This window comes from Pyxicephalus adspersus, chromosome 9 (assembly GCF_032062135.1).
Source record: "Pyxicephalus adspersus chromosome 9, UCB_Pads_2.0, whole genome shotgun sequence".
In the NCBI taxonomy this organism is placed as follows: Eukaryota; Metazoa; Chordata; class Amphibia; order Anura; family Pyxicephalidae; genus Pyxicephalus; species Pyxicephalus adspersus.
In genome coordinates, this window is record NC_092866.1 from 16,805,832 (window position 1) to 16,820,793 (window position 14,962).

At 38.3% G+C, this 14,962-nt stretch overlaps 1 protein-coding gene across 7 annotated transcripts in view; it reads right to left on the reverse strand.

Moving 5' to 3' along the window:
- Positions 1-14,962, reverse strand: part of LOC140338533 (uncharacterized) — a 61,138-nt gene that overhangs the window by 26,482 nt on the left and 19,694 nt on the right. For 2 of the 7 annotated variants that reach the window (XM_072422785.1, XM_072422784.1), the window contains exons 2-3: positions 4,723-4,894; positions 4,221-4,289 (exon numbers count right to left, since the gene is read on the reverse strand). In XM_072422785.1, coding sequence (XP_072278886.1) covers positions 4,221-4,289; positions 4,723-4,812 — 159 coding nt within the window. In that variant the 5' untranslated portion in view covers positions 4,813-4,894. Of the gene's footprint in view, positions 1-4,220; positions 4,953-4,978; positions 5,193-8,919; positions 8,936-14,962 lie in introns of those variants that run through there. The other 5 variants (XM_072422783.1, XM_072422781.1, XM_072422787.1 and 2 more) reach the window with 4 other exon arrangements.

Consider the following 14,962-nt stretch of genomic DNA (forward strand, 5'->3'; position numbering starts at 1 on the left):
ATGATAAAGGAGTGCTCTGTCTGCTGGTACAGTGAGGGATAAAATAGTAAATTTACTTTTTAGATCCACTCTAAACCTTAATGAGTATTTATCCTTCTAGTATAGGGGTAGGCTACTGAAAGGCCCATTTAACCGACAGCTTCTGTGGGGCAGCACTGAGGGCCAATTAAAGCTCTACCACTTTTCACAGTGCTGCCAGTCTAATACTTTTAACATACTTACAGGAGGAAAGAATACAGAACCTGACCTCATAGAATGTGTTCCTTCTCTTTAATTGCTGGATAATAAGCTAGTGTAGGATCTGGTGAGTCTGTATAGCAAAGTTGCAATGTAATCTGCACACAGGTTTGGGACCTAAATATTTGTCTAGCCATGCTTGGATCACAGGATTGGCTACAAAAATGTACATATACCATATCACTATTAAAAAATATACATATATAAATTTAAGCTATGTACTGTGTGCAAGTTACATTAATACAATCCAGAGTGCTTTCCTCTCATTCCCTCTGCAGAGTTTACACATGGAATCATTAAGGTAATTAGAATGTGTGTTGTGTCAGCTTGTTCCAGATAATGTGACATATTTGGATCGTTCAGATCGGAGGGCAACTGGGGAAAGTCCTTGGAGTGTTAGCAGACATTGATTATAACATACATAATGGCAAATATTTGCAGTTCGGATGCCATAAAATGTAAACCAGACAATCTTTTACGGTCACATAATTCTATTCTGGGTCTCCAAATTTAATGTTGAATAAAATGACAGCTCTTCTCTTTAAAGAAAATGTAGAAAGGGAAGATTTGTGTTCACTCTACAAATGTTCTGAAATGGATAGGATAAAAAGAACAGTTTTACCAATTTATAAAAACATTTTTTCTGTGTGCTGATAAAACAACTATAATAGGAATCTATGCAGTCTTTGCAGTGCTTGAAAAAAAGTTTTTGTAGTGTTGCCTGAAAATTTCCAATGAACCCCCAAGCCTTTTCATTATATTAGAAACAAAAATCAGTTAAAGTAGCATTTTCTACTGACATTTAGCAAGAGTTACTGTTGATTTGCGGCTTTGATAATTACTATATGCACAGCATACAGTACATTAGTGGGGTGGCCAGTGAGTAGAATGCCTCTTACACTGCTGGCCATTGGAAAGAATGTCAGCCTACAGACCTACCAAAACATTGTTGGTGTCACCTAATGAGGCAAAAATTGCTCATTGCTCAGGTGGGAGAACCTCGTTGAGAAAAACTGCTGTAGTCTAAGCAATCAATCTGGGCGTTCCATTCAGCTTGTATCACAACTTTGGAAAAACCTGGTTGCAATACTTTCATATTTTTTATGACGGTTGCTCAATAAATGGAAAGTTTAGTATCCTGATCTTCTTGCAAAAAAAAGCACTAGCGACAAACTTAGGGAACATATGATGCCTAATGTTTGGCAATAGCCAGTAGGGGCAATATATTCTGTAATAAAATACATCTACTCTGAATGTAGCCTTTTACTAGGATTCCCTTTTGGTAAACTTAGGCTATGTACACATGTCAGATGATTCTCATCCGATACGAACAGTTGGGCTCATCTCAGGCAAGAATCTGACGGGTTTATAGGTCACCCGACGCGTTCATGGATCTGTTCAGATGATGTGCAACCACAATAGTAGTGAAGAGAGGAGAGCAAAGCAGGCTGCCACTCACTTGCTCGCTCTCACCCCTCCCTCTCTATATAACAGAACAGCACTGTAAGTACGGTACTTGTTCGTTATCTTTCAGTTATTTGTCGGTGGAAATGATCATGATAGATAATTTCCAACGGCAATAATTAAACATGTGTATGCAGCCTTGTTTTTGAAAAAAGACTTCCAACAGATTGATCCAAAGGTTATCTGTTATGGTCACAGCTCAGACTAAACTTACGGGACAATAGATTTTCCATGCTCGTGATCATGTTAGCCAATGAAGCATTTTGAGCCATTGAAGGCTCTTTGAATAAATCAAATCAATAAATCTATGTGGATGCTGTTGGACTCTCAAATGCCAAAAAAGGGGACTGATCTGATACTGGGGACACATCAACAGTGATCAGTTTGAAGCAGGCCACCTGTATGTATTGTATCACAGAACAGAATGTAAATGAAAAAAGGTACATTAAGATACATAATAAAATAGAAATTATTGAACGTTAAGGTTCCACCAGGTTCTTCCATTGTTTCAATACTGGGTTTATTGTAGAATAAAATACCTAGGACCTAATCTAATTTCTTGAGCCTTAATACTATTTTGCCTGTTGCCATGCCAGCAATAACAAGTGTGTCTTGGAACTGTAAAGTTGCTCACATTCTCTGCAGTATGAATGTCCAACCTGCTTTAGATTTACCAATATCTTTGTGGTGTGAGAACCGATAGGCAGACCCCCATACTACATACATGTTGGTAAATTCAGTGGAGACATGCAAGTTATACTGTGCATGACCACATTTAGCTGTAACAGGCTAAACTTGCAAAGTAACTCAGTCACTGCATTCTATTTTTTGAGTACAAGTTCCTATATTGGTTACATGGAAAGGTAGGGGCCAATACATACATGGTTGTATGGTAGATAGGACAAATTTTCTAATAGATCTAAAAATCCTATTACCCAAATCTGTCCAAGTAATTTACATTGTTGAGAAACATATTGGGGCAGATTTATCTAAACTCTCCAAGACTGGTGAGGATAGACTATCATGGGACAACCTGATTGATCCAGCAATCCTGGAATTCATTTCTAAAAAAAGTTTGCTATTTGTTGGCCAATGTTTTCAATCCTGGAGCAGATCCATTTCGGGTTTGCTGGATCACAAAGATTCTCCCATTATATTCTATCTTCTGCAGTCTTGCAAAGCTTTAACAAATCAGGCCCTGTACACGTGAGGGTTCCTTTGAAAAAACACATTGCAAATAAATGAAATAAAATGTTAGCCTTAGGGCAGGACAAAGCAATCCTGCACATGTCCTGGTGGCTGGCACCTTGCCAGTCACTTACACTGCAGTGCTGGTTTTTAAAGAACCGGTATCTGGCGGTGGTGAGTGGTACTGGTACTGCTCACTCCTGCCCTTATTCATTTTCTATGAAGGAGACCACTTATTACTTATGCCCAAAGTAGAGTTCATCAAATGGCTTTTAAAAGACTCCAGTGCTCAGATTTACTCCCCCTCCCACAAAACCATAATGAAGACATCTTTTTGGAAGTCCGACTCCCCAATTATTCAATTAAAATGAGACATTAGTCTTTGTAAAAGTTCTAGCTGTTGTAAAAGTACAATTTCTTATTTGGGTATGTCACAGCTGTAGTTATGAGAAATATAAGATGCCAGCACATGGCATAACTGCTACTTAAAGCATTAAAGTTAAATAAAAGTGTAGGAAGGGCTGTCTTTTAATTCAGATTCTGTGGTGTTACACAAACCAGAAAACAAACACAGTTCAGATCAAGTCAGGTAATCCATAAGCTTATAACTTTTGTAACTTTTTTTGTAAATGTTCTTTTAATTGTATCTTATGAAAAATATGTAAGAATTGGGGTACACACCTAGGTGATGGCACATGAGCAGAGGAATATTGCACATGTATGGAATTAATACACATGTACTGCTTGAAACATTAAACATACAATAAAGGTATAGGGATGAAAGGGTTCCGTTTATAAAGTAATTAGGCTGATATTCAATGCAACAGTCCCTGGTGGAGAATCAATTATTGCCATTGTACCTGGAAGAAGCTCCACCAGAGATTGTTTTACTGAACGTCAGATTCACTGCATTATAAATAGACCCCTACCTGTTTTAAATGCCTGTTTTAGTGTTTATTTGATGCATGTGTGACTGTATTTGGCATATATGTTATGTCTTTTTTTAGGGTTATCTAATGCAGTCCCTGAGGACTATCAAAAATGTATTTCTAATCTTCTGAGTTAGCAAATATGAATTTATCAAGTTCAATTCTAAAGAGTTGCAAAGTACTTCACTTAGGATTTTGTAAGGAGAACTAGAAATTTAGGCAAAACAGCCAATTGTCTCTCTGGAAACTTCATTCAAATTTGAAGTTCATTAGTGGAAGAGACTACTGCGAAAGCAGTGACAGAGTGACATTTTAAAGGCTAGATAGAGATCTCTAAACATTCACTTTGTCACTGTGATTGACAATTAGCAAGACATGGATGTAATTAGGTCAAACACTTACTTTGGTTCCAAGCAGGATTCTAATGTCCAAGGTTTGTTTCCTCTGTTCTAGAATACTTAGAAGATGCTCCTGGAAAACACCAATCTTGGTAAAGAAGTGTTCGTTGTCCCAGCATCCTTCAATATTGTCAAAATCTACTCCCAAAGTCAAGAGAAACCTAACACTTCGGGGGTCCAAGGCTATCTGTTGGGGTCTACAGAGAAGGGCAGTCCTTGTGCGTTCATCCAAGATAGTTAAATTCAGCACTTTCCTTGATCGAACAGCAACAAGCGCCGCTGTCAACCCAACAGGTCCAGCACCTACCACTAGGATGGACACTCGGGCTCTCCATTGGCGAATTCCATCCACGCTCACCTTGACTACAATATATATAAGAACAACGATCAGGGTGCTTAAGGCTGTGTCAACAGTGAGTTGGTCGTGGGTCTCCTGTCCACTGTCCAAGTGGCCCTGGACCTTCTCCATTTTTTCCAACCGGATGAATAAAATGCGGCCAACTCACCAAACGCTTTGGTGTCCAAACTTGTACCATACAGCCTTCGATTTGGTGCAGCATCAAACTGAAATCCTTTCTGCTAGAATCTTGTAGCATGAGGCATAATTACATGTCTTAACAAATCATATCACGTCATGTTTCTGTCTTCGAAAAGGAGATTTTATATTAGCTGGATACTCTGTAAGAGAAGAGACACATCGATTATGATCGTACACCACTACAGTAGCGTAAAACACTTATATACTTGAAGAACACCCTCCACCTCTCTCCTACTGATTAACAATTGACTCCCTCCGATTGGTTGTTGGCTTTCATCAGCTTCAGAATACATTAGATTTCTCTCTCTCTCTCTCTCTCTCCCTGTGGTTTATGTGTCTGGATCAAGCAACAAATAAATCACTGGATGAGACTTTCTCCTTTCGGAGCCAGTTTTCTGCGAAAGATCTTCAGCAAATATCATCTGCTGACCTTAACCTATTCAGTACAGGAGAATTCTGTGGCTCAGTTGCTGAATCATGCAAGCAATGCTTTGTTTACTCAGATATCTAACTGCTATGAGATGTTTTCATGCATTAGCTGCAGGCAGTTTCTAGACATTCTCTAGTTGTTACAGGAATATAACAGGAGTGCTCTTTTCTCACGTGTTTGGTTTAAAGTGCAATGCAATTACATGGAAACACCTGTTTTAAGATTCATAGCAACTGCTCTGTGAACATGCTCTGCAGCAAAATTAAATGAAAGTATGACCTTCATAAAGCCGCACAGGTAATTGTTCTGTCAAAGCAGTGTGCGGCTATTATACTCAGGAAGTAGAATACTGAAGCTTACAGGATTAAATCTGAGCACCTTGGGGGTGAAGTGTTGCTGGGGTGCTGGGTTTAAATGTCATGAATGTTCTCCTAGTATTGTGCAGGCACCTCCCCTCCCTACAATCCCTATGCATAGCTGTAGGCTAAAGTACACCTGTCACAACAGAAATATGCTAGCTGCCATTGCCAGCCTCCTTCTAAAATACATGTTACCTGGCTCCAGAGCAAAACAATAGGCCTGGATGAAGCAAGCAGCAAGATTCCCTATCAAATCACCACCAGACATTAGAAACACTGCTGCTATATACATCAGCAACCTGAATCTCAGACAGTTAATAAACTCTCAGCGGGAAGCTTTCCCATTGGCTGATGAATGTCAGGGTCAGTACCAACACCTACAACCAGCAACCAATGGCATAGTTTATGGTTCATGTTAACAACTAGACCCTAGCAGCACTACTGTTCATTAGAAACATAACATACTTTTACTTTTTTTTTTTTATAAATTGTGTGTTTATTGATTTTTTCCATGAAACAAACAGGAAAAAAAGAGAGTAACAAACATAACAATGGCAATAACAATAAATGGCATAACGTACAAAGTAAGCTTTATAAAGGTAAAAAAACAGTGCACTATAATACAAACAATTCCAACATGTACAACTCTTTGGTGATGAAATTATCAAACCTTATACCTAAAGTCAAACTAACATTTGAATATTAGATATTAATAACAATGGTAGACATAACACATGACAATAAGGGATGGGGTTAACAATAGGAAATGGAGAACAGCCTGTAGGTTGCCTAAATATGTTGGAGGGGGATAGTAGGTAGGAGTCCCACAGTTCCCAAAAAGCTGTATATTTCTCAATACCATCGTGCAACCTAGCTGTAAGATGTTCCATCAGCTGGACATCCTTAATACGTGCATATAGGTCAGAAATCCCGGGAGATGAAGTCGACTTCCAATGCCTTGATATGAGCTATTTGGCTGCTTTAAGGGCATGGGAAGGTAATTTTTTACCAAGTTTAGAAAGACTGTATGGGCAGGCCCAACAAATGTGTAACTACATGAAAAGTTATTAGGACCTTAAGCAAACCCTCTAGGAGATGGACTAGTTTAGAAACATAGGACTTTTAACATACCCAATGTTAGCCTGCGCAAACATGCCAAAGGGTGCACTGAATTGGGGTACGCATTCCGCCAGCTGAATGTCATTCCTACTGACTTGGCTTCTGTCTAAATGTCCTTGGATTTCCATTGTTTACCTATAATTGCTGTATATATCTGACTGATTGCAGCATGGACTTCTAAACAAGATCCTACTTGATGACTTTGTACCTCACTGCCTGTACAATACTTCTTTCATGACCTATTTCATGTATTTTGTGTTTTACCACTCATCTTTTATGAGTGACTTGTGACCAGACTACGTCTGTATTTGAACCAGGTGCTTCCTTGATGCCTTCCCATCTGTACTTCTGCAACCAGCACTCCTGAGTTCCCATCACTAGTTACTGCATTTGGTACTTGTGCCCTTCCATTGCCCTTGCAGGCGCAGGGGTGCTCAGACACAAGAGGCAATTCTCATCTTGTATCCACATACAAATACACTTTACCATCTTCATTTTATTGCCAATTTGTGTCCCAACAGTGAGATCTCTGGCACTTCTTGTCAAAAGACCTAACAGTAAGTTAGGTAAAGGAGGCCATTTCTCCAAGCTTCAGTTTTACACCTATTTTAAATAGTTTTGATTATTTGCCCAGGGACATAAATGTAGCAAATGTGTCATAGCCAAATAACACAGGTTTTACTTTGTGATAGATTTCTTTCAAAATACATCTTACCAAACTGGTCTATATCTGTGTGTACAACACTTGTAAGCTTCACCAGAAACAAGGATTCGTTCAAAGCCCCTATATTTAATGCCTTATAAGCTTTATAAAATTAGAACTCTTAAGTCTTTTGCTGCTTGATATATTAAAATACACCCCTTTTCTACTCCAATGCCCTACCAACCACAGCCTCATTAAATATATATCAAGAAAAATATATGGAAATAGGACTTCCACCACAATGCTGAATTAGTAGTTTGACAGCTATAGGATGGCACTTTGGTGAACACAGGTTGTCATGCAGGTAAAAAGCATATATTGTTCAGGTATTCTAATACTGATTGCATCCATTGAAGTACACAACATTACAGCAAAGATATGTGCTGTGTGTGCAGGTATTACAAACACAATTACAACTTCAGCCTGTTCGCGTGAGCTAGATTTCTGAAGATGAGCTTTAACACCAGGACACAGTTAGAACTTATATAAACCCAAAAGAAAAATGTAATATATGTAGTTTACAGATCCACAGATATGATGACTGCATGATTAGACCTTTTTAAGGCAGTGGTCTTGGTGGTCCTTGAGAGTGGTGGGAAGCCCCATCTATGGTGCTGTATCCTCCAAATTACAATGTTTTAAACTTGTAACAAATAGGTGGTGAGGTCAGAGGTGGGACTTCTGGTAATTGATATCAGCCCTCAAGGTTCTGAAGTGTGGCTGGGGACCACAAATTACATTTTTTTACAGGTACTAAAGGCTTTGTGTTGAATGCATTAGGAAATGAATAATTCTTGGTTGGTTGTATTATTTGGGTTAGAGGAAGGAAATGGAGGAGCAGCAGGAGCCGGGATTAGTGGACCTTTGACCTACTCTGGTCAAGTAGTTGACAGAAGAAGGATAACTTGTTTTTCAAATCAAAGAAATGCAGCCATGTAAAGACTGAAAAGCTGCAATATATAAAACTTTTGTTCAAGCATCTTTTATCCTCATCTGCAGCCCCTATTTATTCTATAGTGCTGCAAAATATATTAACAATTTAATCATTACTCCTGTATAAAGTTGTGAATACAATACTTATAAATATAGCTACAAAAGAAGAAAAAAAGGAAAACAGAGGATATGTTGCCTTTGAAGAGAATTATTTAACAATTATATTTTTAATATACATTTTTTTTGCCAAATATGGCTGTTTTTAGAGCAAGCTTCTTACTTTTGGCTGGAATGCCAGGCGAACATCAGCTGGATTTTTCTATAGAACGAGATGAGCATAACAATAGTTATTTTAGTTAAACAAATGCACAGCAAAAATATTCTAAACTTGCAAAAAACTTATTGACATTTTAAAATAACTGCTTCTATATAAGGTGCAATAAAAATTTAGGTTTTGTGTAATAACAAAATGTGAAATGCGATGACCTATTACAGGTGATCAGAAATAAGCATTTGGAAGTACATTGCACTCACTGAAAGCTGTGGTTGCTATGTATCACTACTCATCACTGCACTTTCCAGTTATTAAATAAACCATTGTGCGCAATAGTATATATCTACCTGTTATCCATCTTCAGAGTCAATATTGTCCTTTCTTTCAGGATCATTATACAAACCTTCTGTCTGGCTACTGTTTGGCCTTTTGTTTTTAAAATCATGACACCCTGCCTGTGTATCTGTATGAGTGATAGTCATGTGCGGAGTTACGGTTGCTTACAGTAAGCAGAGTATTGTGTCACCTGAACCTGATAAGGATTGTGCTTATGTGTTTACAGTGTATCCAACACACACACAAGAAGCAAAGTGCCAGTGGCTTTATAAAGTATGAATATCATTGTAATGTGATAACATTTTTAAAGTAAATGCCCTAAACAAATAAAAAAATATTGCTATACCACTGTGAAGCTTATTTATTTAGGCTCTTCATGACCGGAGAAGATCATGGATGAACCTGAGTAATCCAGCAAATGTATTCTGGAATAGATTCTTAAAAGCATTTGAAATTAGTTGGCAAATGTTTTCAACTGTGGACCAAATCTATTCTAGGCCTCCTGGATCATGCAGGCTCTCCCATGATAGTCTATCATCTCCTGGCTTGGAGAGCTTTAATAAATCAGGTTGGTATATCATGTAATTTTCTTGCTACATTTTGTCATCATTTGTTGCATATCACAGATATTGATCTTCTGCAGGCTTTTGCAGCCACTTAGCTCCAAACTGCAAAATTGCAAGCAGGCAGGACGGGGAATATCACTTACTAAGGTCTTTAAAGTTTTCCCTTCACTTAAAAGAAAGAGGAAGTATATTTATATCCTTTTCTCCTCTTAGAAAATGATTATATGGTACTTCACAATTTTAACACCTACAGACCACTTAATTCACACATCTTAATTTGAGATATTCCAATGGTTAATAAGTAGCTGACATTCAGGAGTTTACCTGCGATGTCTCTTGTAGCCACACCTACCATACATGCATAATTCTTTAGGGCCCCTTCACACTTTATCATTTTCTTGCAATTGAAGTGGAAATTCCAATCATTCCAATGTGACTTGCTACACATGTGTGCGCTAAAATGTAATGTGTATTTAAACAGTAGCAAATGAATATAGATGTCACCTTAACAAAGGTGACCGAGGTGTCCCTGAAACATTACAGTTTTGAGACAATTATCTTGGCGAGCTTCACAAAACTATGTGAATGTAGATACTGGGTTGCTGGCCTACAGATTAGATTTAATGGTGCCACCCATAAAGGCGTTAGGTACGAAGGCTATAGGTATGAACGATCATTCTTTGTATTGATCATACAGTATTGCCATACAATATACAAGTAAATGGTGATGGGGCACCAGCAGCTGGACAGCAATGCCCTGTATATATTAGTGGCTGCCAGCAAAGTTTCTTGCTGCTACTGAGAATGCTAAGGCTGTTTCCTGAAGCTTTAGGACAGGGAGAAATAAGTCATTTGCACAAATGTAAATATAATTGCAACATGACTGTTGATGGTTTTGCTAGCAAAACTGAATAGCATCTTGAAATCTAGAATGAGCTGCTTCCTGCCAGCTCTGCTTTGGACCTCGGAATGTGTAAAGTATGGTCAGGAGAGTCAGCAGATAGTAGGATCAAACAGTCCCAGCATTGTTGGTTTTCTACTAATTTTGCAGGACTGGTATTTATGAAAATAAAAAGACAATTAAAAAAAACAAAGTATGGGTACAATACACTAATATTGAAGCAGAAATAAACACACTAATTAAACTGTTTCCCAAAACAATGCTCAGGCTAAGAATGGCTATTATTTGATATTCATTCCTAACAAGACAGCAATGTTTTTTTGGATGGTTTTCATTTGTATTAGGGCCATGTATACTACATTTAAGCCATGCGTCTGTAAATAACATTGCCATAATGGTTGTGCTGGCTTCCAATAACTCTTTGAGGCCCTCAAATGGCTGGTGTCATGTTGGCAGCACCATGGCAGATGCATACTTTCATAGGTTGGTGCCATCCTCAGTAGGTAAGCGGAGAAAATAGTAAAAAGCATAAATGGTGAAAGGTTATCCTAAACTTGAAAAAATTAAAAAAATACATTGCTTGGTGTGTCTAGCTAATATTTCCATCAAACACAACTTCTACAGTAATAGGGGTCAATGACAGTGACCAGGAAGCTCCAAGCTTGGAAGCCAGGAATCTCTCATACTTGAGTTGGAAGTCGACTTTTCTTTACATTTTTTAAATTTTTTTACAAATTAGAAATAATTATGCCTAAAATGGTTGGTGACCACAATCACAAGAACTGAATGTTATGGGAAATTCAAAATGTTCAGTCATCATCAATGGGATATATTTTTCCACCATTTTTGCATTTAGTTCCCACCTGCAGTGCCACCTGCTGATTAGCCAATGATAGCAACCCCTTTGGCTTCCTCCGAGAGAAGACTGAGCACACTTTGAGAACAAAGCTACCCTTGTTCTGATAACATAATATCACAAGAACATAATAAACACTTTAAAAGAATATAAACACTGGAAGAAGTGCAAGGTCATGGACAATGTTTCCGTTCCTGTTGCTTCGCAACCACAATATTTAGGCATATATTCAATTCAGTATCCTTCAGATACACATCACATAAGCTTTCATTGATTTGGTAATATTGTAAATGCCAACATTTTCACACTGGTTGTTTCTTAGTACAAATTTAAAAAAAATCTAACTAACTGTATGTCAGCTAAGTAATGCTTTATTTTTTTAACACATTTGGTCCTTTTTATTAAAACACCGATTTCTACCTGTTTGCATTCAACAGCAAAGCAGCACTTTTTATACATTGATCACAGAAGTATGCTTTTTGCAGTTTGGAATTTATACCTGCATAAATAAAGGGTTGGGCTAATTTCAGACCTATGGAGAGCAACAGTGGTCTGCTATGGGCTCAACCACAGTTCATTCTTCTCCTATTCATGTGAGTAGGAGCAACTAGAACCCTTTTATTGTAGGAGACTTTAACATGTTACATTAGGCCACATGGTTCTGGCATGAAGATTTGCTTTGCTGCTGCAGCCGCATGCAAATCTTGTTTCCCGCAGTGCAGTTTACCTTTGCCAGACAGGAGCTATCAGCCGTGCGCTGTCACACAATTTACTTAAGTGAGTAAGGCTTTGCTAACCCTGCTGACTTCAGTCATGTGCAGTCAAAAGTTCTATTTTTTTTTTAGATTTCCTTGCACATGATTTGGGTATTTTTTGTAGGCCAATTTTTGTAGACCGCCAATTACCTTCCAGTATGTTTTTGGATCGTGTTAGGCAAGGGCTCCCCAGCCCCCGCTCTGTCTGACAGGTGGGCTGCGGCTCTCGCTGATGCACCCCCCAGCGAGATCAGGAGAATGACCCTGCTTTAGGGCACACTGGACAGAGCTGCAGACCATGTCTCACATACGTGAGGCTCAGGGCGGTGGGCAGTCTGTGTCTCTGGATATCAGACCTGCAATGGGAGAGGGCTGGGTTCTGGCATCATGACATCACTCTGGGGGCAAAATTTCTTCCCATTTGAGTGACACACAACTCCCCGCGCATGTGCAGTCCTGAGTCCGTGCATTTAGTGGTCCGTGAACTCCAAAAGGTTGGGGACCACTGTGTTAGGCAACCAGAGTGCCCAAATAAAACTGATGCAAACACTAGGATAATGTACAAACACCAAGCAAACAGTTTCCTGACTGAAATTTGAACATGTATTGAGTTTTTTGGTGAAATTAGATTGTTGGGCGATTCTGAAAGATCATCCTTGTTTACACATCTGTATAGCACAGTCCTCTGCAGTATCACAAAGCAGTTATTTTCCTTATTTGTTTAGGAATAATAAAGATTATTGTAACATTTATACCCCTATACCTAGTAGAACTCCAAAAAAAAGCTAAATGGCTCAATGAGACTGATTAATATCCAAAACAGTTCTCCTCAGGGACAGCAACTTGCAGCTGATATGCTGGGACCAATTGCAATGTTCCATATTACTAAGGAAAGAATCTGACTCATTGGTCCAACTGACGATGTTGCTGTGACTGCCTTTTAACTAAGAAATATCAAAACAATTTTAATTTGCCATGAATTGTAAAGATCAAGCAAATATCTATGCTAACCGGTCATATCTATTCATTAGGTATTTGTCACATTCCTGGCATCTGTATATTCTAGATAAAAAGTGAATTACAATTGAGCTGAGAAGTTCTGAGGCTTGTCAAATTTCACAAACTTACTTATCTGTAAAGTGACCAGTATATGTTAATGATACATGTAAAATGATTGACATGGGAACATATCTAGGGTTGCCTAAGATTGTCTATTTAACTCATTCAGAGGAAGGAGGACTGCAGTTTTAGTCACCATGCACCGTACCATAAATACCAAGCCATAGAGGGGTTATTTTAGGACATGATTACATATCAACATCAGTCATCCACAGTACAGCTATTTCAAGTCATTTAGAATATTGTTTCTGAAGCTGGGAGGCTGCTGTTGTCTAAATTGATTGACCTCATTCTTAGTCCTCAACCCCTATACCAATGCATGCTTTCTTTAGTTTATTTTTTTGGACTTACAGGTTAAACTGTAGCTTATTACATTATAGAATTATAAGATTGGAAGATGTATATGTACCGGTATATTTCTGACCGCACACCCCTAAATTTACATCAGGCTCATTAGGACCACAAAGGTGACACAGTGATCTGAGCCAAAAGGAAACAAAACCCCCCCAATGAACTATTGAACTAGTGCAAAGTCTTTTTAAAACATAGACAGCCTGTATGTCTTACTTCTTTCGCAAATCCTCAAAACAAGAGGGTATTGCCCATTTTAGAACACGGGGAAGCCATGCAAATCATTCCTTTTTGCCTTTTGGAGAACTGTGCACTGGTGTAAAGCACAAATACAATCTATATATATACAAAAATATATAATCTTGTGGCATACTTTTCATGAATCTCAATCTCTTATGATGTGTGTACTTAGAAAAGCACAATGTTTCCCATTATTTCTAATTACAATAAACAGAATCTTTTTATATTTATTTTGGCAACAGCAACACAACATGAGGTTTCTCAGACTTTTACTACCCTTTGATCTGTTACCCCTGTGGAAATGAGAGATCTGACTTCACAGAGTAAATCCAAAACCAGAAAATTCATTTTTAAAATCAAATTAGAAGTGAAACAAAAAGGGTCATTTTCCCAGACCAGAAAAATTAAATTTATACATTAAAGGACCTTTTTAGCTAAATTATTAGACATTGTTGGAAATTGTTGACAAAAGCCACGCATAGCTATCATTTTCTGTACATATATTGCATATATACTGTGATATTTGAGATATAATATTATTAATAATAATAATAATAATAATAATAAACAGTATTTATTTAGTGCCAATATTTTTCAAAGTGCTGTACATTAAATAGGGGTTGCAAATGACAGACAGATACAGAAAGTGACACAGGAGTAGGAGAGGACCCTGCCCAGAAGAGCTTACAATCTAAGAGTGTAGCTTTGCCATGGGACCATTTGCTGTATTTTGGCTGCTCTGTTGGTGGCAGTAAAAAGACAACTGATTCTTCTAAAAGGACACACAAGGCAAGCAGTGGGTTTGAAATACATTGTTTCCCTTTTTTACCACCCACCTAATAAAGAACTACTTTGTGGTCGGGAGTGTCTATACCAGTAAGACTGGGCTTTTAGTACCCTTTTGTTCCCCAAATACCCATTGATCTTGCCATAGAACCAAAGAATGGGTCCTGAGATAGTTAAAGTGCTTTTCCTTTCATAGTAAAATTACTGCAGTGTTTTCCCCCTTGCTGCTACTGTAGCTGCTTGATAACCCTATTAATAAACAACCCCCCCGAGCTCCACCCAAAGCCTTTTTGACTAAAAGCACATTGCTGTATCTGCAGGTTCCAAAAGGATCATTGGTAAACTGACCAAAGTGGCACAAATAGCTCATTGCTCAAGTAACCCCTAGCAATCTGTAGAGGAACCCTCTACAACCCTTCCACAGAACCCTGGTTGAGAAACACTGCGCGCGCTCTCTCTCTCTCTCTCTCTCTCTCTCTC